At 44.3% G+C, this 17,614-nt stretch overlaps 2 protein-coding genes across 6 annotated transcripts in view; both read left to right on the top strand.

Moving 5' to 3' along the window:
• The window catches only part of LOC310791307 (uncharacterized protein), a 125,701-nt gene extending 116,547 nt beyond the window's left edge, over positions 1 to 9,154 (top strand). The window contains exons 10-13 of the mRNA XM_083652999.1: positions 778 to 951; positions 7,196 to 7,366; positions 7,564 to 7,610; positions 7,863 to 9,154. Of these exons, the coding sequence (XP_083509125.1) occupies positions 778 to 951; positions 7,196 to 7,366; positions 7,564 to 7,610; positions 7,863 to 8,401 (931 nt within the window). The 3' untranslated portion in view covers positions 8,402 to 9,154. The remainder of the gene's footprint in view (positions 1 to 777; positions 952 to 7,195; positions 7,367 to 7,563; positions 7,611 to 7,862) is intronic.
• Positions 9,155 to 13,446: 4,292 nt separating this feature from the next.
• Positions 13,447 to 17,614, top strand: part of fhod1 (formin homology 2 domain containing 1) — a gene marked incomplete at its 5' end in the record, with an annotated part of 97,995 nt that continues 93,827 nt past the window's right edge. For all 5 annotated transcript variants that reach the window (XM_083652998.1, XM_083652997.1, XM_083652996.1 and 2 more), the window contains one exon: positions 13,447 to 13,611. In XM_083652998.1, the coding sequence (XP_083509124.1) occupies positions 13,447 to 13,611 (165 nt within the window). The remainder of the gene's footprint in view (positions 13,612 to 17,614) is intronic.

Genomic DNA, 17,614 nt, shown 5'->3' with positions numbered 1-17,614 from the left:
CGGGAGAGCAGAACCACTTGGCAGACTTCCTCTCCCGTCAAAAGCCTCCATCGGGGGAGTGGTGCCTCAACCCAGAGGTGGTGCACACAGTCTGGAGCCGCTTCGGCAGAGCAGAGGTGGACCTCTTCGCCTCAGAGGTGTCGACTCACTGCCCTCTATGGTTCTCCTTAGCGGAGACAACCAGCCCTCTGGGCCAGGATGCACTGGCTCATCCTTGGCCAGAGGGTCTTCTATATGCCTTCCCACCGCTTCCTCTGATTCGGCTAGTACTTCAGAGAGTTCTTCAGGAGGGGCACAGGATTCTGTTGGTGGCCCCCTTCTGGCCAGGGAGGACATGGTGTCCCTCTTCCTGAAGGGGGCTCAGAGGTTGCATCCTCCAAGTACCCCGAGAATCCCTAATCCCTAACCCTAACCCTGTGAATGTGTTTCAGTGTGTGGTGTGAATGTGTTTCAGTGTGTGTTGTGAATGTGTTTAAGTGTGTAGTGTGAATGTGTTTCAGTATTTGTATAGTTAGTCTTATTTCATGACGTGTGCGTCAAACCTCATGCTTTGATATCTTATTTAGATTGCTGCACCTCTCTCTATTCCTGTCTCAGACACACTGTCACATCTCTGCAGCTAGGTTTTGAACCAGTGCTACAGGAAGTGACATCATCAGAGCCTAGATGCCATACTGAACTCTGTATCTATATTTGCATTCATTAATAATCTGTTTGTGTGAGTTGTGTGACTGAAATGATAAAATAATAATATGTCCTTTTCTTTTCATGTTCAAGGCTGAATAACTGTAATCTGTCAGAGAGAAGCTGTGAAGCTCTGGCCTCAGTTCTCAGCTCCCAGTCCTCCAGTCTGAGAGAGCTGGACCTGAGTAGCAATGACTTAGAGGACTCTGGAGTGAAGCTGATCTCTGTTGGACTGGAGAGTCCACACTGTAGACTGGAAACTCTCAGGTCAGTATTACTGACCACCATTCCATTTAAATGTGGCGCCGGGCAGTTGTGTTGGGGATGGTGTTTCTCTGAGGCATGTGAAGCTGCTGTACGCTTATCAAACCTATTGGACTGTTGCTGACTGTTACATCACTGTCAAATGCAGCTAGTGGTCTACACTGTACCTAGGCTATGCTGCAAAAGGACTAGTTAGTTAAGTTACAACATTTGTTGGTTAAATCAGTGGTGTAGTCATTCATTGTAGTGGGTTTACTGTAAGTTTCAGCTTGGAGTGAGATGTGTTATCACACACAGCAGGGGGGCCTGGAGGTCTATTATTTCATTTACATGAAGTTAACACAATGACTGTTTGGATCATAGTTTCACTGTTATTTAACTACAATACAGAGAGTCAAGCAGCTCTGGACAACAGTCATCTAGAAATATTCTCACATTTGGCTTTGAGAGACAACATCTCATCAAATGGGGGTTTGTTGCCCCATTTCTCTCTCTCTCTCTCTCTCCCCATCCCTCTCTCTCTCTCCCTCTCTCTTTCCCCATCCCCCCCTCTCTCTCTCTCTCCCCATCCCTCTCTCTCTCTCCCTCTCTCTCTCCCCATCCCTCTCTCTCTCTCTCCCTCCCCATCCCTCTCTCTCTCCCTCCCCATCCCTCTCTCTCCCCCTCTCTCTCTCTCTCTCTCTCTCTCTCCCCCCCCCCCTCTCTCTCTCTCTCTCTCCATATAATATAGGCCTAAAACTGTCACATAACTGTATCCTTGCCCAATTTTAAGTGGGTATACTCAAATCCTGGAGCTTTCCTAGTGGGTACATTGTGTATCACGTAGAGTACACTGTGTATACCTGTGTATCACATAGAGTACACTGTGTATACCTGTGTATCACATAGAGTACACTGTGTATACCTGTGTATCACATAGAGTACACTGTGTATACCTGTGTATCACATAGAGTACACTGTGTATACCTGTGTATCATATAGAGTACACTGTGTATACCTGTGTATCACATAGGGATGGGCATTTCTAGCAAAAACACTATTCGAAATTCGCTGGCCAAATTCGAATTTAATTCGAATTTCGAAAAACAATAAAAAAAATGTAATTTTTTTTTTTTTTTTTTTTTTTTTTTTTGTGAGTGAAATGTTGCATTGTCTCCCCTGATTCTAAGTCTACGGCTTTATTAATTAATATAAAAAGCTTCTGCTGTGGATTTTTAGCTCAAACAAGCATTGCACCACTGAAGTAAAGAACATGTTACATGACATTGACATTTTCGAAAATAAAAAACAGTTTTGACAATCATGAGTGGTTCATTAAATATTTAGTAGGCTCAGGTCTGAGTGCCAAAGGGGTGCCAAAGTCACCCCCTCTCCCTCTTCATGGGATTTCATCTGCCATTAATTTTTCCATAAACCTTGCTTAAAATGCTTATAAAAATTGTTTTACTTGCTCAAACCAAGCGATTTGACTATACTTAGAATCAGGGGAGACAATGCAACATTTCACTCAAATTTTTTTTTTTTTTTTTTTTTTTTTTTTTTTTTTTTTTTTTCGAATTTCAATAATAAAAGTCGACCTTGATAATAACAACGATTATTCGAAAATTCGAAATTCGATGCCCATCCCTAGTATCACATAGAGTACACTGTGTATACCTGTGTATCACATAGAGTACTGTGTGTATACCTGCCTGCATATCACATAGAGTACTGTGTGTATACCTGTGTATCACATAGAGTACACTGTGTATACCTGTGTATCACATAGAGTACACTGTGTATACCTGTGTATCACATAGAGTAGTACACTGTGTATACCTGTGTATCACAGAGTACACTGTGTATACCTGTGTATCACATAGAGTATACTGTGTATACCTGTGTATCACATAGAGTACACTGTGTATACCTGTGTATCACATAGAGTATACTGTGTATACCTGTGTATCACATAGAGTATACTGTAGTGTGTATCACATAGAGTACACTGTGTATACCTGTGTATCACATAGAGTATACTGTGTATACCTGTGTATCACATAGAGTATACTGTGTATACCTGTGTATCACATATTGTACACTGTGTATACCTGTGTATCACATAGAGTACACTGTGTATACCTGTGTATCACATAGAGTACACTGTGTATACCTGCGTATCACATAGAGTATACTGTGTATACCTGTGTATCACATAGAGTACACTGTGTATACCTGTGTATCACATAGAGTATACTGTGTATACCTGTGTATCACATAGAGTACACTGTATACCTGTGTATCACATAGAGTACACTGTGTATACCTGTGTATCACATAGAGTACACTGTGTATACCTGTGTATCACATAGAGTACACTGTGTATACCTGCGTATCACATAGAGTATACTGTGTATACCTGTGTATCATATAGAGTACACTGTGTATACCTGTGTATCATATAGAGTACACTGTGTATACCTGTGTATCACATAGAGTACACTGTGTATACCTGTGTATCACATAGAGTACACTGTGTATACCTGTGTATCATATAGAGTACACTGTGTATACCTGCGTATCACATAGAGTACACTGTGTATACCTGTGTATCACATAGAGTACACTGTGTATACCTGTGTATCACATAGAGTACACTGTGTATACCTGTGTATCACATAGAGTACACTGTGTATACCTGTGTATCACAGAGTACACTGTGTATACCTGTGTATCACATAGAGTACACTGTGTATACCTGCGTATCATATAGAGTACACTGTGTATACCTGCGTATCACATAGAGTACACTGTGTATACCTGTGTATCATATAGAGTACACTGTGTATACCTGCGTATCACAGAGTACACTGTGTATACCTGTGTATCATATAGAGTACACTGTGTATACCTGCGTATCATATAGAGTACACTGTGTATACCTGTGTATCACATAGAGTATAGGGCTGGGTATCGAGTTTCGATACTTACTTGGCACCGAAATGAAAACATCGATACTAAGGGGTATCGAAGCCTCCCTTGTCAATCGATACCAATTTTCGATACCAAAACAAAACAGCGTCATTGAGCCTATAATCATGCGACATGCTTGCACACCACGCTCTAATACGGCTGGTGATTGGCTGTCATGTAGAAGCATGCAGGGAAAGTTACGCCCACTTTAGCGGTGTGGGTTTGTTGTGAGGCAGGCAGCGTGCGGTGCGGAGACAAGTGGAACTGGGACTGGTTTCCACAGACAAGAGAAATAATCGAGAGGTGGGTCCGCTTACCGCAAGTTGTTGTTGATGATGTTAGCGGTTATCAGATCCCTCAGTCTGACAGTCTGGCTGTGAGTTGTATCTAGCATTAGATCGTTTAATTAATTGGCGCGGTAAAGTTATGCGCAAGCGGGCATTGTGTATTTTTAGCAACTCGTTAACAAACGCTGATGTCATGATAGTTTGTTGAATGTAAATGCGATTCACTTTGTGCCATTAAGGCTATATTGATAGGCTAGTCAATGCTCAACTATTGTCTTCCATGCATGAAGTGGAGCTGCCTCGTCAGTTTTGACAAGAATGACGTTCTGTTGCAGCAGTGAGCATTAAACACTGATCTGCAACGCTAGCGTTAGATGTTCAATTAATTAGTGTTAACGTTATATGCAAGCGGGCAGTTATCGCCCATTATGTATTTTTAGCAACTCGTTAACAAACGCTGATGTCATGATAGTTTGTTGAATATAAATGGGATTCACTTTGTGCCATTATTGATAGGCTAGTCAATGCTCAACTATTGTCTTCCATGCATGAAGTGGATCCATCTCATCAGTTTGGACAAGAATAGCGTTCTGTTGCATCAGTGAATATTAAACACTCATTTGCAACTCTCCGTTTGGCACTGAAAACTATTGCACTGATTTATTTGTTTTACATTTATTTCCTTTGTAGTACTCCAATATTTTTTTGTAGGGACAGCAATAAGTTTAGACAACTTAAAGTTATGTTAAATACAGTAGGGTTTTTTTCTGCTGTAAAACTTGAAAAAAAAAACTAAAGATTTGTATCATAATTGTCAATGTATAATGCAGTTTTATTTTTGTTAAAATGGATTTTTCTAAAAATTGGTATCGAAAAAAGTATCGTTCAGGAACCGGTATCGAAATCAAAGTATCGAAACGGTATCGATATCGAAAAATTTTGAACGATACCCAGCCCTAATAGAGTACACTGTGTATACCTGCGTATCATATAGAGTACACTGTGTATACCTGCGTATCACATAGAGTACACTGTGTATACCTGTGTATCATATAGAGTACACTGTGTATACCTGCGTATCACATAGAGTACACTGTGTATACCTGCGTATCACATAGAGTACACTGTGTATACCTGTGTATCATATAGAGTACACTGTGTATACCTGTGTATCACATAGAGTACACTGTGTATACCTGTGTATCACATAGAGTACACTGTGTATACCTGTGTATCACATAGAGTACACTGTGTATACCTGTGTATCATATAGAGTACACTGTGTATACCTGCGTATCATATAGAGTACACTGTGTATACCTGTGTATCATATAGAGTACACTGTGTATACCTGCGTATCACATAGAGTGCACTGTGTATCACATAGAGTACACTGTGTATACCTGTGTATCACATAGAGTACACTGTGTATACCTGTGTATCACATAGAGTACTGTGTGTATACCTGTGTATCACATAGAGTACACTGTGTATACTGTGTATCACATAGAATACACTGTGTATACCTGTGTATCACATAGAGTATACTGTGTATACCTGTGTATCACATAGAGTACACTGTGTATACCTGTGTATCACATAGAGTACACCACTTGCAGAAATATCTACAATGGTTCAATAATAATGAGCATGGATATATATGAAAAACATTGTTGCTGATTTTAAATGGTTCTAATAGGCTGAACCAGAGCCATGCCGAATTTTGGTCCCAGTCCGACCCTGACGATCACTCTGTGTGTGTGTGTGTGTGTGTGTGTGTGTGTGTGTGTGTTTGTGTGTGTGTGTGTGTGTGTGTGTGTGTGTGTGATCTGAAATACACCAAGTACCAAAGAGGAAATAAAGAACACATTCACATAGAAACCTGTTTTAAATTAACATAATGTTTTGCCTTTGAAAAGTCAGTTTGATCCTGTAGTGAGTCATGCAGTAATACATGAGTGCTTTTATTTTGAAAGTCAAATTGTGTCGCTTCTGTATGAAGAGTTTGGATCTAACGTTACCTTGACTCTTATTAGCCAGCGAGCTAACTTTAGCTTGACACCGTGTGTCTGTGTCATAGGTGCTGAATCTATGGGTGCTCCGTCACCTGAGCACCCACAGGGAAATGAGAGAGAAAGAGAGGGGGAGATAGAAAGAGAGGGACAGAGAGAAAGAGAGAGGGACAGTGAGAAAGAGAGGGAGAGCGAGAGGGAGAGCGAGAGAGAGAGGGACAGTGAGAGAGAGAGAGGGAGAGCGAGAGAGAGGGAGAGCGAGAGAGAGGGACAGAGAGAAAGAGAGGGGGACAGAGAGAAAGAGATGGGGAGAGAGAGAGGGACAGAGAGAAAGAGGGGGGCAAAGAGAAAGAGAGGGGGACAGAGAGAGAGGGGGACAGAGAGAAAGAGAGCGAGAGAGACAGAAAGAGAGGGACAGAGAGAAAGAGAGCGAGAGGGACAGAGAAAGAGAGGGAGAGCAAGAGAGACAGAAAGAGAGGGAGAGCGAGAGAGAGAGGGACAAGGAGAAAGAGAGGGGGAGAGAGAAAGAGAGAGAGGGACAGAGAGAAAGAGAGGGGGACAGAGAGAAAGAGAGCAAGAGCGAGAGAGACAGAAAGAGAGGGACACAGAGAAAGAGCGAGAGGGAGAGGGACAAAGAGAAATAGAGGGGGAGAGAGAGGGACAGAGAGAAAGAGAGGGGGAGAGAGAAAGAGGGACAGAGAAAGAAAGAGAGGGACAGAGACAAGCAACAAGTGACAGAAGAAAAAAGGAGTGGATAGAGAGACAGTGAAACAGGGTGTGTGTGTGTGTGTGTGTGTGTGTGTGTGTGTGTGTGTGTGTGTGTGTGTGTGTGTGCGTGCGTGTGTGTGTGTGCATTGACGTGATTGGCCACTGCAGTGTGACGTCAGGTTGTTTCAACTCCTCTGCTGCAGACCACTGCACTTTTCCCCACAGTCCCCATTAAAGTGTGTGTGTGTGTGTGTGTGTGTGTGTGTGCGTGTGCGTGTGTGTGTGTAGGTTGTCTTACTGTATGCTCACAGAGGAAGGCTGTGCTTCTCTGGCCTCAGCTCTGAGCTCCAACCCCTCCCATCTGAGAGAGCTGGACCTGAGCTACAATCATCCAGAAGCCTCAGTGAAGCTCCTCTCTGCTGGACTGGAGGATCCAACCTGGAGACTGGAGACTCTCAGGTATGAAGAGACAACATCTGCTAGAAGACTGAGAGTCACACACATTTTCTCTGTCACACTGAGAAGATGAGGAATATGTTTCATGTTTAATGGAGGATATGAGTGGAAATCCTTCATATTGAAGCTTAATAAATGTCCATGTTTCCATCATCAAAGAGAATCTCCTGGTCTGACTTCTTCCCTGTTTATTCCTCCAGTGTGGAACATGGTGGAGTGCAGAGGTTGAGACCAGGTGTGAAGAAATGTAAGTGTGTATTTTATTTAGTTTGATTGATAAAAACAAAGCAACACATTCAACTAGTGAGAAGGAAAGTGCATCTACAGCACAGTCTGTGACGTCCATTCATTCACATCCTGTGAGTCAGGAAGATGGCTGACATCATGTGACATCATCAAACTGCTGAGAAATGAACTGTCAATAAATCAACAAACAAACAAACAAACATGTTTATTAGATGAGAAGCTGCTGCTGTAACGAGTCTTGTTGTCTCATCAGATGCGTGTGATCTCACACTGGACCCAAACACAGCACACAGAAACCTCCTCCTGTCTGAAGACAACAGAAAGGTGATGAGGGTGAGAGAGGAGCAGCCATATCCTGATCACCCAGAGAGATTTGACACAGTGTGGCAGCTGCTGTGTAGAGATGGTCTGACTGATCGCTGTTACTGGGAGCTGGAGAGGAAAGGAAGCGTTCATATAGGAGTGACTTACAGAGGAATCAGCAGGAGAGGAGAGGGTGTTTACTGTGTGCTTGGAAGGAATGAAAAGTCCTGGAGTCTGGAGTGCTCTGATCATGGTTACTCTGCCTGGCACAATAACATACTCACAGTCATACCTCTGCCCCGCTCCTTTCTCTCTAACAGAGTCGCAGTGTATCTTGACTGTCCTGCTGGCTCTCTGTCCTTCTACACAGTTTCCTCTGACAAACTGATTCACCTCCACACTTTCCACTCTTCATTCACTGAACCACTTTACCCTGGGTTCTATCTGAATCCTGGTACCTCACTGTCTCTGTGTCAGATAGAGGAGTGAGAGAGAAACACACTGTGAACAAACACAAACACCTAAAGTCAGAATAGTGTTTGCACTAATTGCCGAATTTAAAATGTTTAAGCACGTCTAAAGTACGCACATGACGTGCACCTATGTGCAGTGAATATGTCTTATCACTCTACTGCCTTATTGCTTGTTGTGTCTCTTGTTGTTTTTGCACTCATATGCCCTGTTATATTTGTACTATGTTGTAAACGGAGTCCACAGCACAAGAATTTCACACGTGATACTTGTACCATGGAGTGACAAATGAAGAATGTTTGATCTGTATAGTTTGAAACAGAACTTGTTGACTTGAATATGTCATTATTGTTGTCTTTAAATAAAGCAGTGTATTATTGCTCTGTTATTAAATCAGTTGAGTGATGAAAATTAAGGAACATGTAACTGTTGATTGACATTAGTGTGTGATTGGTTGAACATGTGACTGAGCCTCTTGATTGGCCTTCATGTACAGTATCTACTAAGCACTAAGTACTCATGTGAAGCACTTAGCAGCTAAATGTGTCTCTGCTGACATCATAACAGCAACAATGTAGAACTTTACATCACAGAATTATTACAAACTGTCTTCTGTCTCTGCTTTCATATGATGTCATGTATATGTTCATGTAGTCTGCATTGTTTGTATGGATTTATATGACACATGACTCACTGTATACTTTGTCTTGACAATCTGATGCTCACTTGATGTACTTTGATCCTTTTCTATCTTCTATTTCTTTGTTTTGATTTCCCTCAAATATATTTGTCTTTTATTGATTCTCTTTTTCATCCGTTCACTTTGGCAACACAGGAATGTTCTTGTCAACAGGCCAGTAAAGCAGGTTGAGACTGAAGGAGAGAGAGAGAGAACGCGAGTCGCTCTCTCTCTCTCTGACGGTACGTGCACATCTACAATGGCACGGCGGCTTGCCTGCTGAAAAAGCCGCTTTGACGCTGCATCTTGATAGGCTGTCTTGCTGTATTCTCGATTCTGATTGGTCCATTTCAACATCGCGCTGGAACCGCCCCCAGCGTTTCAGCGTTTCACAGTCGCAGACTAGAGGCGGCTTCTCTCCGAGCGGCTTCACGCTCGCGGGGCGGGACTAGGGCGGGACCTTTCGTTGAAGCTACCCAATGACAGCTCTTCCTACACATTTCCTCCCCGCACCCTCCTGTGTACAACGTTTCTACAGGCTACAGCTCCAAGCTGGAAGCTGGTTTGCACGCCCACAAAACGCTGCGACACAGCGGAAAAGCGAATTTGCCATTGTAGATGTGCACGTACCGTGAGAGCGCGAGAGAGAGAGAGAGAGACTCGCGCACTAGAGAGCGCGCGAGTCTCTCTCTCTCTAGTGCGCGCGAGTCTCTCTCTCTCTCTCTCTCTCTCTCTTTCTCTCGCGCGCGCTAGCAGAGCTACTCCATCTCGTGCAGGACGCTCCTTTACTTTCCGAGTAGAAGCAACAAAGCCAGCCAGCCTGCACACATGCTGTAGCGTGGCCTGTTTAATCCACCAGAGGGCGACATTGCTCCACACAAACCGTCATCTTAAAGAGAACAGATCCCATTGTCCCAAAGGTGACCTTACTGAAAACTGCATGTTTTATTTAATGGTATATTTTTTATTTTATTCACTCAACATATAATGACACATACACAATATAGCCTACATACAACCATGAAGTTAAAGCAGAAACACAGCCAGCCTCTCTCCAGCTGGATGAAAGATAAACAACTCAGAGAAATGAGAGAAACTGTGGCAGAAAATAAACAATACAAATAATAAATGTGTATGAACTGAGTTAGATGAGATGAGTATCTTACATGTATTTATATGACTCTGATGTATTTTATTATGTTAAGCACTGCATGCACCGACCACAGCCATTAACTGGTTGCATTATGCTGTTATCAGGCCTGTAATGTGAAATAGCAATAACATAAGTTATTAGCCTATATGAGCAAAGATGACATTATGTTACAGGGCCAAGATTTTATCACATTATTGGATTTTCATTACGTTATGAGCTTTATTTTATTTGGTTTAATTACATTATGGTGAATTATTAAGTTTTAGGTTAATTATTATTGTGCTTTCATGAGATGATGGTAGAGAATAAAATAAACTGCTGACTGCTGAGGAGCCACAGTTAGTGGACTGGATGAATCAGAAAACTGTCAAATGACAAACAAAAAAGTAAATTCTTAGTGATTATTCCATTAGATGGCGCTGTTCTCTGTCCATGACTTTTCTAACACTGATGTTTCACTCAGTTACTTTAGAAAAGTTAGATTATAGGCTAATTCCTTAAAATGAAATCTACTCTTCCCTCGTTAAAACCTACAGAGTCTATATGACTGAATATGCAATATTTCATCTCAAACTGATGCTGGACACATCTTCACTGTCAAGTCCATTGTCAGTGTCTGTGCACTGGGGGCTTCAAGTTTCCACGTGACACTTTTGTAAATTGAATATTGGACAGGGATTGGCTTCCAAACTCTTTGTGATGTCACAAATCATGCTCGTAGGCCCGCCCCCTAAAAAATATATTTTCAATGAGGTCAGAGAAACTTTCTACTTTCAGCAGTTGAATGTGAAAACAGCTTCTAGTGTCAAACTGCACAGACATCATTCTGTCCAGTGAAGCTCAGACATCCAACTGAAGGAACAAGAAGAAACACATTGTTTGACTTTAGGGGGTCAAGTTCAAGTTCAAGTTTATTAGTGTCCCAAAGGGCAAATTGAGTTGCAGCATATAGACATACAAATAAGAACATTGACAAGAAACAACACAAGTAGCATGTTAAACATGTTACATGCATATAGTTCAAATAAATAAAAGGCTAAATAAAACATCAAGGACCTTGTTTGTGGCACACAATGACCGATAATGTGCAAGGTAGCATAAAGTGCACAGCGATCAGTAAAGTGCACAGCGATCCGTAAAGTGCACAGCGATCCGTAAAGTGCACAGCGATCCGTAAAGTGCACAGCGATCCGTAAAGTGCACAGCGATCCGTAAAGTGCACAGCGATCCGTAAAGTGCACAGCGATCGTGCACAGCGATCCGTAAAGTGCACAGCGATCGGTAAAGTGCACAGCGATCGGTAAAGTGCACAGCGATCCGTAAAGAGCACAGCGATCAGTAAAGTGCAGACACGCAGCGACCGGTAAAGTGAGGTAGTAGAATAAAGTGCACAAATGGCCAGTAAAGTGCACAAAGTAAGGAAAGATAAATCAATAGTTAAAAACAATAAAAGCAATAAAATAATAGAAACCATAAAATCAATAGAAACAATAAAACAATACAAACAGCAGCGGAGGCTGGAAGTAAAAAATGATAATAAAACACTAAACCATCACTGCCTTCCCTCAGCAGCGTTCAATGCTCGGATGGAGACAGGGACAAAGGAGAACTTGTGCCTATTTTTTGTGGCCCGTGGGGCACACAGTCGACGACCTGAAGGAAGGAGCCTGTACTCCGAGCTTAGACGGTGGGCTGCGTCTGAACGGATGGACAAAGCCTTCTTAAGTACTTGTCTGTTAAAGACATGGTCGAGGCTGTCCAGATGGATACCGGCTACTTTAGATGCCACCTTCACAATTTTTCCGAGGGAATTCTTATCCTTAATACACAGGTTACCATACCAACAGGCAATGGAGAAGGAAATGACTGACTCGATATAGGCACTATAAAACAGTTTCATCAGAGTCTTATCAATTTGGAACTTTGCAAGTTTCCTCAGGCAATGTAGACGTTGCTGACCTTTTTTACACAACATGTCAGTGTTCAGGTCGAATTTGAGCTTGTCGTCAATTATCGTGCCTAAATATTTATAACTGGTGACAAGATCCACATTCTGACCATTAAAAACACTGTTCTGAGGTGTAGGAGGGGAACGTCTGTAATCAATGCAGATTTCTTTTGTTTGGTCTTGAACTTAAACTTTTTCCTTTTACACTCAGTGCGCTTTCCCTCCCTTGTTTCCTTTAATCTGGACTGTAAGTCTGACCTGAGAACAGCTGGAGCTTCAGATCATCTCAATGTATCTCTGGATCTATGATGTCATTCTGCTGTATGCATTTCCATATAGGATTGTCATGACATCACTAGGGGGCAGTCTACATCAAGGCAGCAAGAACAGAACCAGTAGTTGAACGATTTTGCTTTCACAATAAAAGCATCAAATTTGTCATGAATAATGAAGCATTTGTGTGCAGAAGAATAAAAGTCCTGTCAAAACACTCATCACATTTATTGTGGAGTGAAACTATAGCTTTACAAAGGTTCTAAAAAGAGGGTTCAGTATGTATGGTGTGATCATCGACATAATATATATCATATATATCTTAATGGGCGTGATATGATGACAGACACGATGCCTGTATTTCCTGTAAACAGTTTAGTAAATATGGACCTGGTCACTGTGAGTTTGTGGACTCTGACAAATTTGATCAAGGTTTAAAGTTATGCATAAATAAGTGCATGGCTGCTTTGAGTGACAGGTGGCTAGCCACTAGCTATCTGCTAAGCAATAGCTCCTCCCCAACTCCACACTTTCCAAATATGGTCACTTCTGGCTCCAAAAATACAAAATGGCAAAGGGTCAAAATGCCAAAATTGAGGCTTCAAAATTTCAAAACAGGAGTCCACAAACCGGTAACCGGTAGGTAACGTCACTTTGGCTAGGTCCACTATTTCCACTATTTGTATACAGTTTATCGTTTTAGCTAGCAGTCTGTGTGTAACATTCATGAAACGTATGCAAAATAAATAAGAAAACAAACTATAAGGGTACACACAGTAACACTCATCAAATGTATGCAAAAATAAATATGTAGGTCTACATAGGCTACTAGGTTTTATTTTGAAAGGTGTGATCGGAAGTAGTGGTAGGCTACAGGATGTTCCCAGCAGCTTGACCGTGGTGTGGCACAGTCAGAGGGGCGGAGCTTCCTCTCTCTCACTTCAGTGTTTTCCAGCGGAGGGAGCAGCCACAGCGTCAGCGAGCCGCACTGAGCTGCAGCTCACACGGCCATGGCCTCCATCACCTGCCGGGTCCAGTTCCTGGAGGACTCGGACCCGTTCATCTGCACCAACTTCCCCGAACCCAGGAGACCTCCCACGGTCAGCCTGGAGGAGAACCTGCCGCTCAGCGAGCAGATCGCCGGGATACACAAGCTGCTGGAGGCTCCGCTCAAGGTACAGCTCTCTACCTGGGTCAACATCACCACCACACACCTGGTCCAATATGCAAGTGGCTGCTGGATTAGCTTCACTCACCAGCTGCAAACTAAACTAAACAATGGTCATGTCTTTAGAGTGGCTGGTCACATTTGAACATTCAGAAACAAGTACATTTATGACCCTGCTGAGGTAACTGTGAAACTCTGTCATGATGTTACTTTGCCTTTAACTGCTGCCTGGAAAACATGTGTGGAAAAGTTGAATAACTTAGGAGACAAGCTGTTGCAGACTCAGTGAAGGAGTTCAGTGGGTAATAGCATGGTAGCCTAAATAAAGATCTGCATTTAATTGATGAGTTATTTATTTAGTCATTGATTGATTGATTTAATTTATTTAACAACTGTTAAATATTTGTGAAAGTCTGTTGCTAACTTCAACAGGAAACGGGTCACAGCTACAGGTGAGCTAGCTGTGAAGAGAGTCACGCCTATCTCCATTCAAAAAGCTGACAATATCTCACTTTACATTAAGACCCACTCTTTACTTCGGCATACATCCAATACATCCTGCAGCAAATCAATAGAAATTCATCTTTGAAAAATGGATCCGCAGAGTGAACCAATTCCATCAGGTTATGTTTGGTTCAATAAGGTCTGCTGTATGCTGGATTTACCAGAAGACCACAATGATTCACTCATAGTATTGAGTTATGTTTGATCAGGTAGCCTGTGTATGTTTGCCGAGAAGCTAGGCCACACTAAACTGCCACAATTTTGAATGCAATTTGGTGGCACCTTCCTCCATGTACTTATCAGGGCGACAGGTGAGCTGATTTAGTGGGTCACTAAACACTTTAAAGGTGCTGCTCTCTGCCACTTACAAGCTCTGCTCTTCAGTCTGCTGCTTCTGTCTGGATGAGATTAGAAAATAATAATAATATCATAAAACTATAAGATGAAAAAACTGTAACCCTGTGGCCTGTAAAACCTGAACCATGAAATAATTGCCAGAAAATCAAATCCTTTGAAACTGGAGTGTTTATTGGACCTTCTGACACACACACAAAAGTATTTGGCAGATTTACATTACCTTATATTCAGACTGTATATCTAACTTGGGACACAATTTTATATAGCCTATAATAAGTTACAAAATATAGTTTATATCGCATATAATAAGTTACAACATCAATCAGTATATTTCTACTAAAGTATCAGTGACAATTTGACAATAACGCTGCCGGCTGGTGAGCAATGCATTCTGGGATAGGTTGGGCCGTGACAGATCTATCCGTTGCATCTTCCAAATTCAGGAGAAGAAGGCAACATTTCAGATGAGACAGCTTGGTCGCTCCACTGTGACGCGTTCAGTCTTCAAACTCAGTCTTCAAACTCAGCCTTCCAAGGCAGCAGCCTCTGAACTGAGACACAGTCAGAGTGTTTCTCTTGTGGGGCGTCTGGGTAGTTTAGAGGTCAAAGCACTCGCAATACCACCGCAGAGACACGGGTTCAATTCCCAGCAGCGGTACGTCCGGCGTGGCCAGACATCCCTACACACACAATTGGCCGTGTCTGCGGGTGGGAAGCCGGTGGGGTATGAGTCCTGGTCGTTGCACTAGCGCTTCCTGTGGTTGGTCGGGCGCCTGTTCGGCGGGGAGAGAAACTGGGATGGATATTGTGATCCTCCCACACGCTTCGTCCTGCCGGCGAAACCCCTCGCTGTCAGGTGAAGAAAAGCTGCTGGCGACTGCACAAGTGCACATGTATCAGAGGAAGCATGTGCTAGTCTCTACAACTCTGCCCAGATCGGCAGAGGGGGCGGAGCATCGACCGAGACAGCAGGGCGATTGGCCAAGTACACTTGGGGAGAAAATGGGAGAAAAATCCGGGGGGAAAGTGTGCTGTGAGGCCTTCACTGCCCCTCTGGAATCCTGAGGATCAGATAAAGATCTTGAGGAGAGCGCCGGCCGGTCGGTCCCACCAGATTACATTCCTCCACCGACCCTCCAACAAGTTAATTCCCCCCCCCCCCCCCAGTAGGATGTGAGGTTGGGGTAGCCCCTCCCCCCCCCCCAGTAGGTGAGGTTTGAGTAGCCCCTCCCCCCATTAGGATGTGAGGTTTGAGTAGCCCCTCCCCCCAGTAGGATGTGTGGTTGGTGTAGCCCCCCCTTCTCAGTAGGATGTGAGGTTGGGGTAGCCCCCCCCCCAGTAGGTGAGGTTTGAGTAGCCCCTCCCCCCATTAGGATGTGAGGTTTGAGCAGCCCCTCCCCCCAGTAGGATGTGAGGTTGGTGTAGCCCCCCCCCTTCTCAGTAGGATGTGAGGTTGGGGGAGCCCCTCCCCCCAGTAGGATGTGAGGTTGGGGGAGCCCCTCCCCCCAGTAGGATGTGAGGTTGAGATAGCCCCTCCCCCCATTAGGATCTGAGGTTTGAGTAGCCCCTCCCCCCATTAGGATCTGAGGTTTGAGTAGCCCCTCCCCCCAGTAGGATGTGAGGTTGGTGTAGCCCCCCCCCCCCAGTAGGATGTGAGGTTTGTGTAGCCCCCCCCCCCCCCCAGTAGGAGGTGAGGTTTGAGTAGCCCCTCCCTCCAGTAGGATGTGAGGTTGGGGTAGCCCCCCCTTCTCAGTAGGATGTGAGGTTGGGGTAGCCCCTCTCCCCATTAGGATGTGAGGTTGGGGTAGCCCCTCCCCCCAGTAGGAAGTGAGGTTTGAGTAGCCCCTCCCCCCAGTAGGATGTGAGGTTGGGGTAGCCCCCCCTTCTCAGTAGGATGTGAGGTTGGAGTAGCCCCCCCCCAGTAGGATGTGAGGTTGGTGTAGCCCCTCCCCCCAGTAGGATGTGAGGTTGGTGTAGCCCCTCCCCCCAGTACGATGTGAGGTTGGGGTAGCCCCCCCCCCCCAGTAGGATGTGAGGTTGGGGTAGCCCCCCCCCCAGTAGGATGTGAGATTGGGGTACCCCCCCCCCCCCCAGTAGGATGTGAGGTTGGTGTAGCCCCCCGCCCCCCCAGTAGGATGTGAGGTTGGTGTAGCCCCCCGCCCCCCCAGTAGGATGTGAGGTTGGTGTGCCCCCCCCCCCCCGTAGGATGTGAGGTTGGGGTAGCCCCCTCCCCCAGTAGGATGTGAGGTTGGGGTAGCCCCTCCCCCCAGTAGGATGTGAGGTTGGTGTGCCCCCCCCCCCAGTAGGATGTGAGTTTTGAGTAGCCCCTCCCCCCAGTAGGATGTGAGGTTGGTGTAGCCCCTCCCCCCAGTAGGATGTGAGGTTGGTGTAGCCCCTCCCCCCAGTAGGATGTGAGGTTGGTGTAGTCTGGGTGCTTGGAGGAAAGGGTGTGGTCTGTAAACAGCAGATAAGCAGGGAGGAAAGGCTGTGATGGACGTCAAACTAATATAGTGTTGAAGAGTGTGAACGTCTCCTTCCTGACAGCAGCTCAATGCTCTCTGGAAGGCTGGCTGACATGTCTTTAGTCTTTGTTGTTTTAACAGCTCAATGCTCTCTGGAAGGCTGGCTGACATGTCTTTAGTCTTTGTTGTTTTAACAGCTCAATGCTCTCTGGAAGGCTGGCTGACATGTCTTTAGTCTTTGTTGTTTTAACAGCTCAATGCTCTCTGGAAGGCTGGCTGACATGTCTTTAGTCTTTGTTGTTTTAACAGCTCAATGCTCTCTGGAAGGCTGGCTGACATGTCTTTAGTCTTTGTTGTTTTAGCATCAATCCTACAATACATCACAGTCCTTCCATGGTGGATTCAGCAGGGCTTGATATGAACCTTCTTGCTCATCAGCCACTGTGGCTGGTGGTTTTGTGCTGTACCAGCGCAGGAGAGAGTCTGGCTCCTCCTACTCTCACTCTGGTATAGCGGGGAAGGGGGGCTCTGTTACCTTTACAACCATCCACCAAAAGTACCAAGCAGGCCTGCTTTATTGCACAATCCAAACCTTCGTCAAAACTTGTTATTTTCAGCGTGTAGCTTGCTAGCTTGTTAGCTATTGTTGTTGTTTCAGGAGGAGGAGGTATTTGAGAGCGACACGTG

This window comes from Poromitra crassiceps, assembly GCF_964638095.1.
Source record: "Poromitra crassiceps genome assembly, chromosome: 16".
Classification (NCBI taxonomy): Eukaryota; Metazoa; Chordata; class Actinopteri; order Beryciformes; family Melamphaidae; genus Poromitra; species Poromitra crassiceps.
The sequence above is the reverse complement of the archived record's forward strand: the minus strand, read 5'-3'. Positions and strand labels throughout refer to the sequence as shown.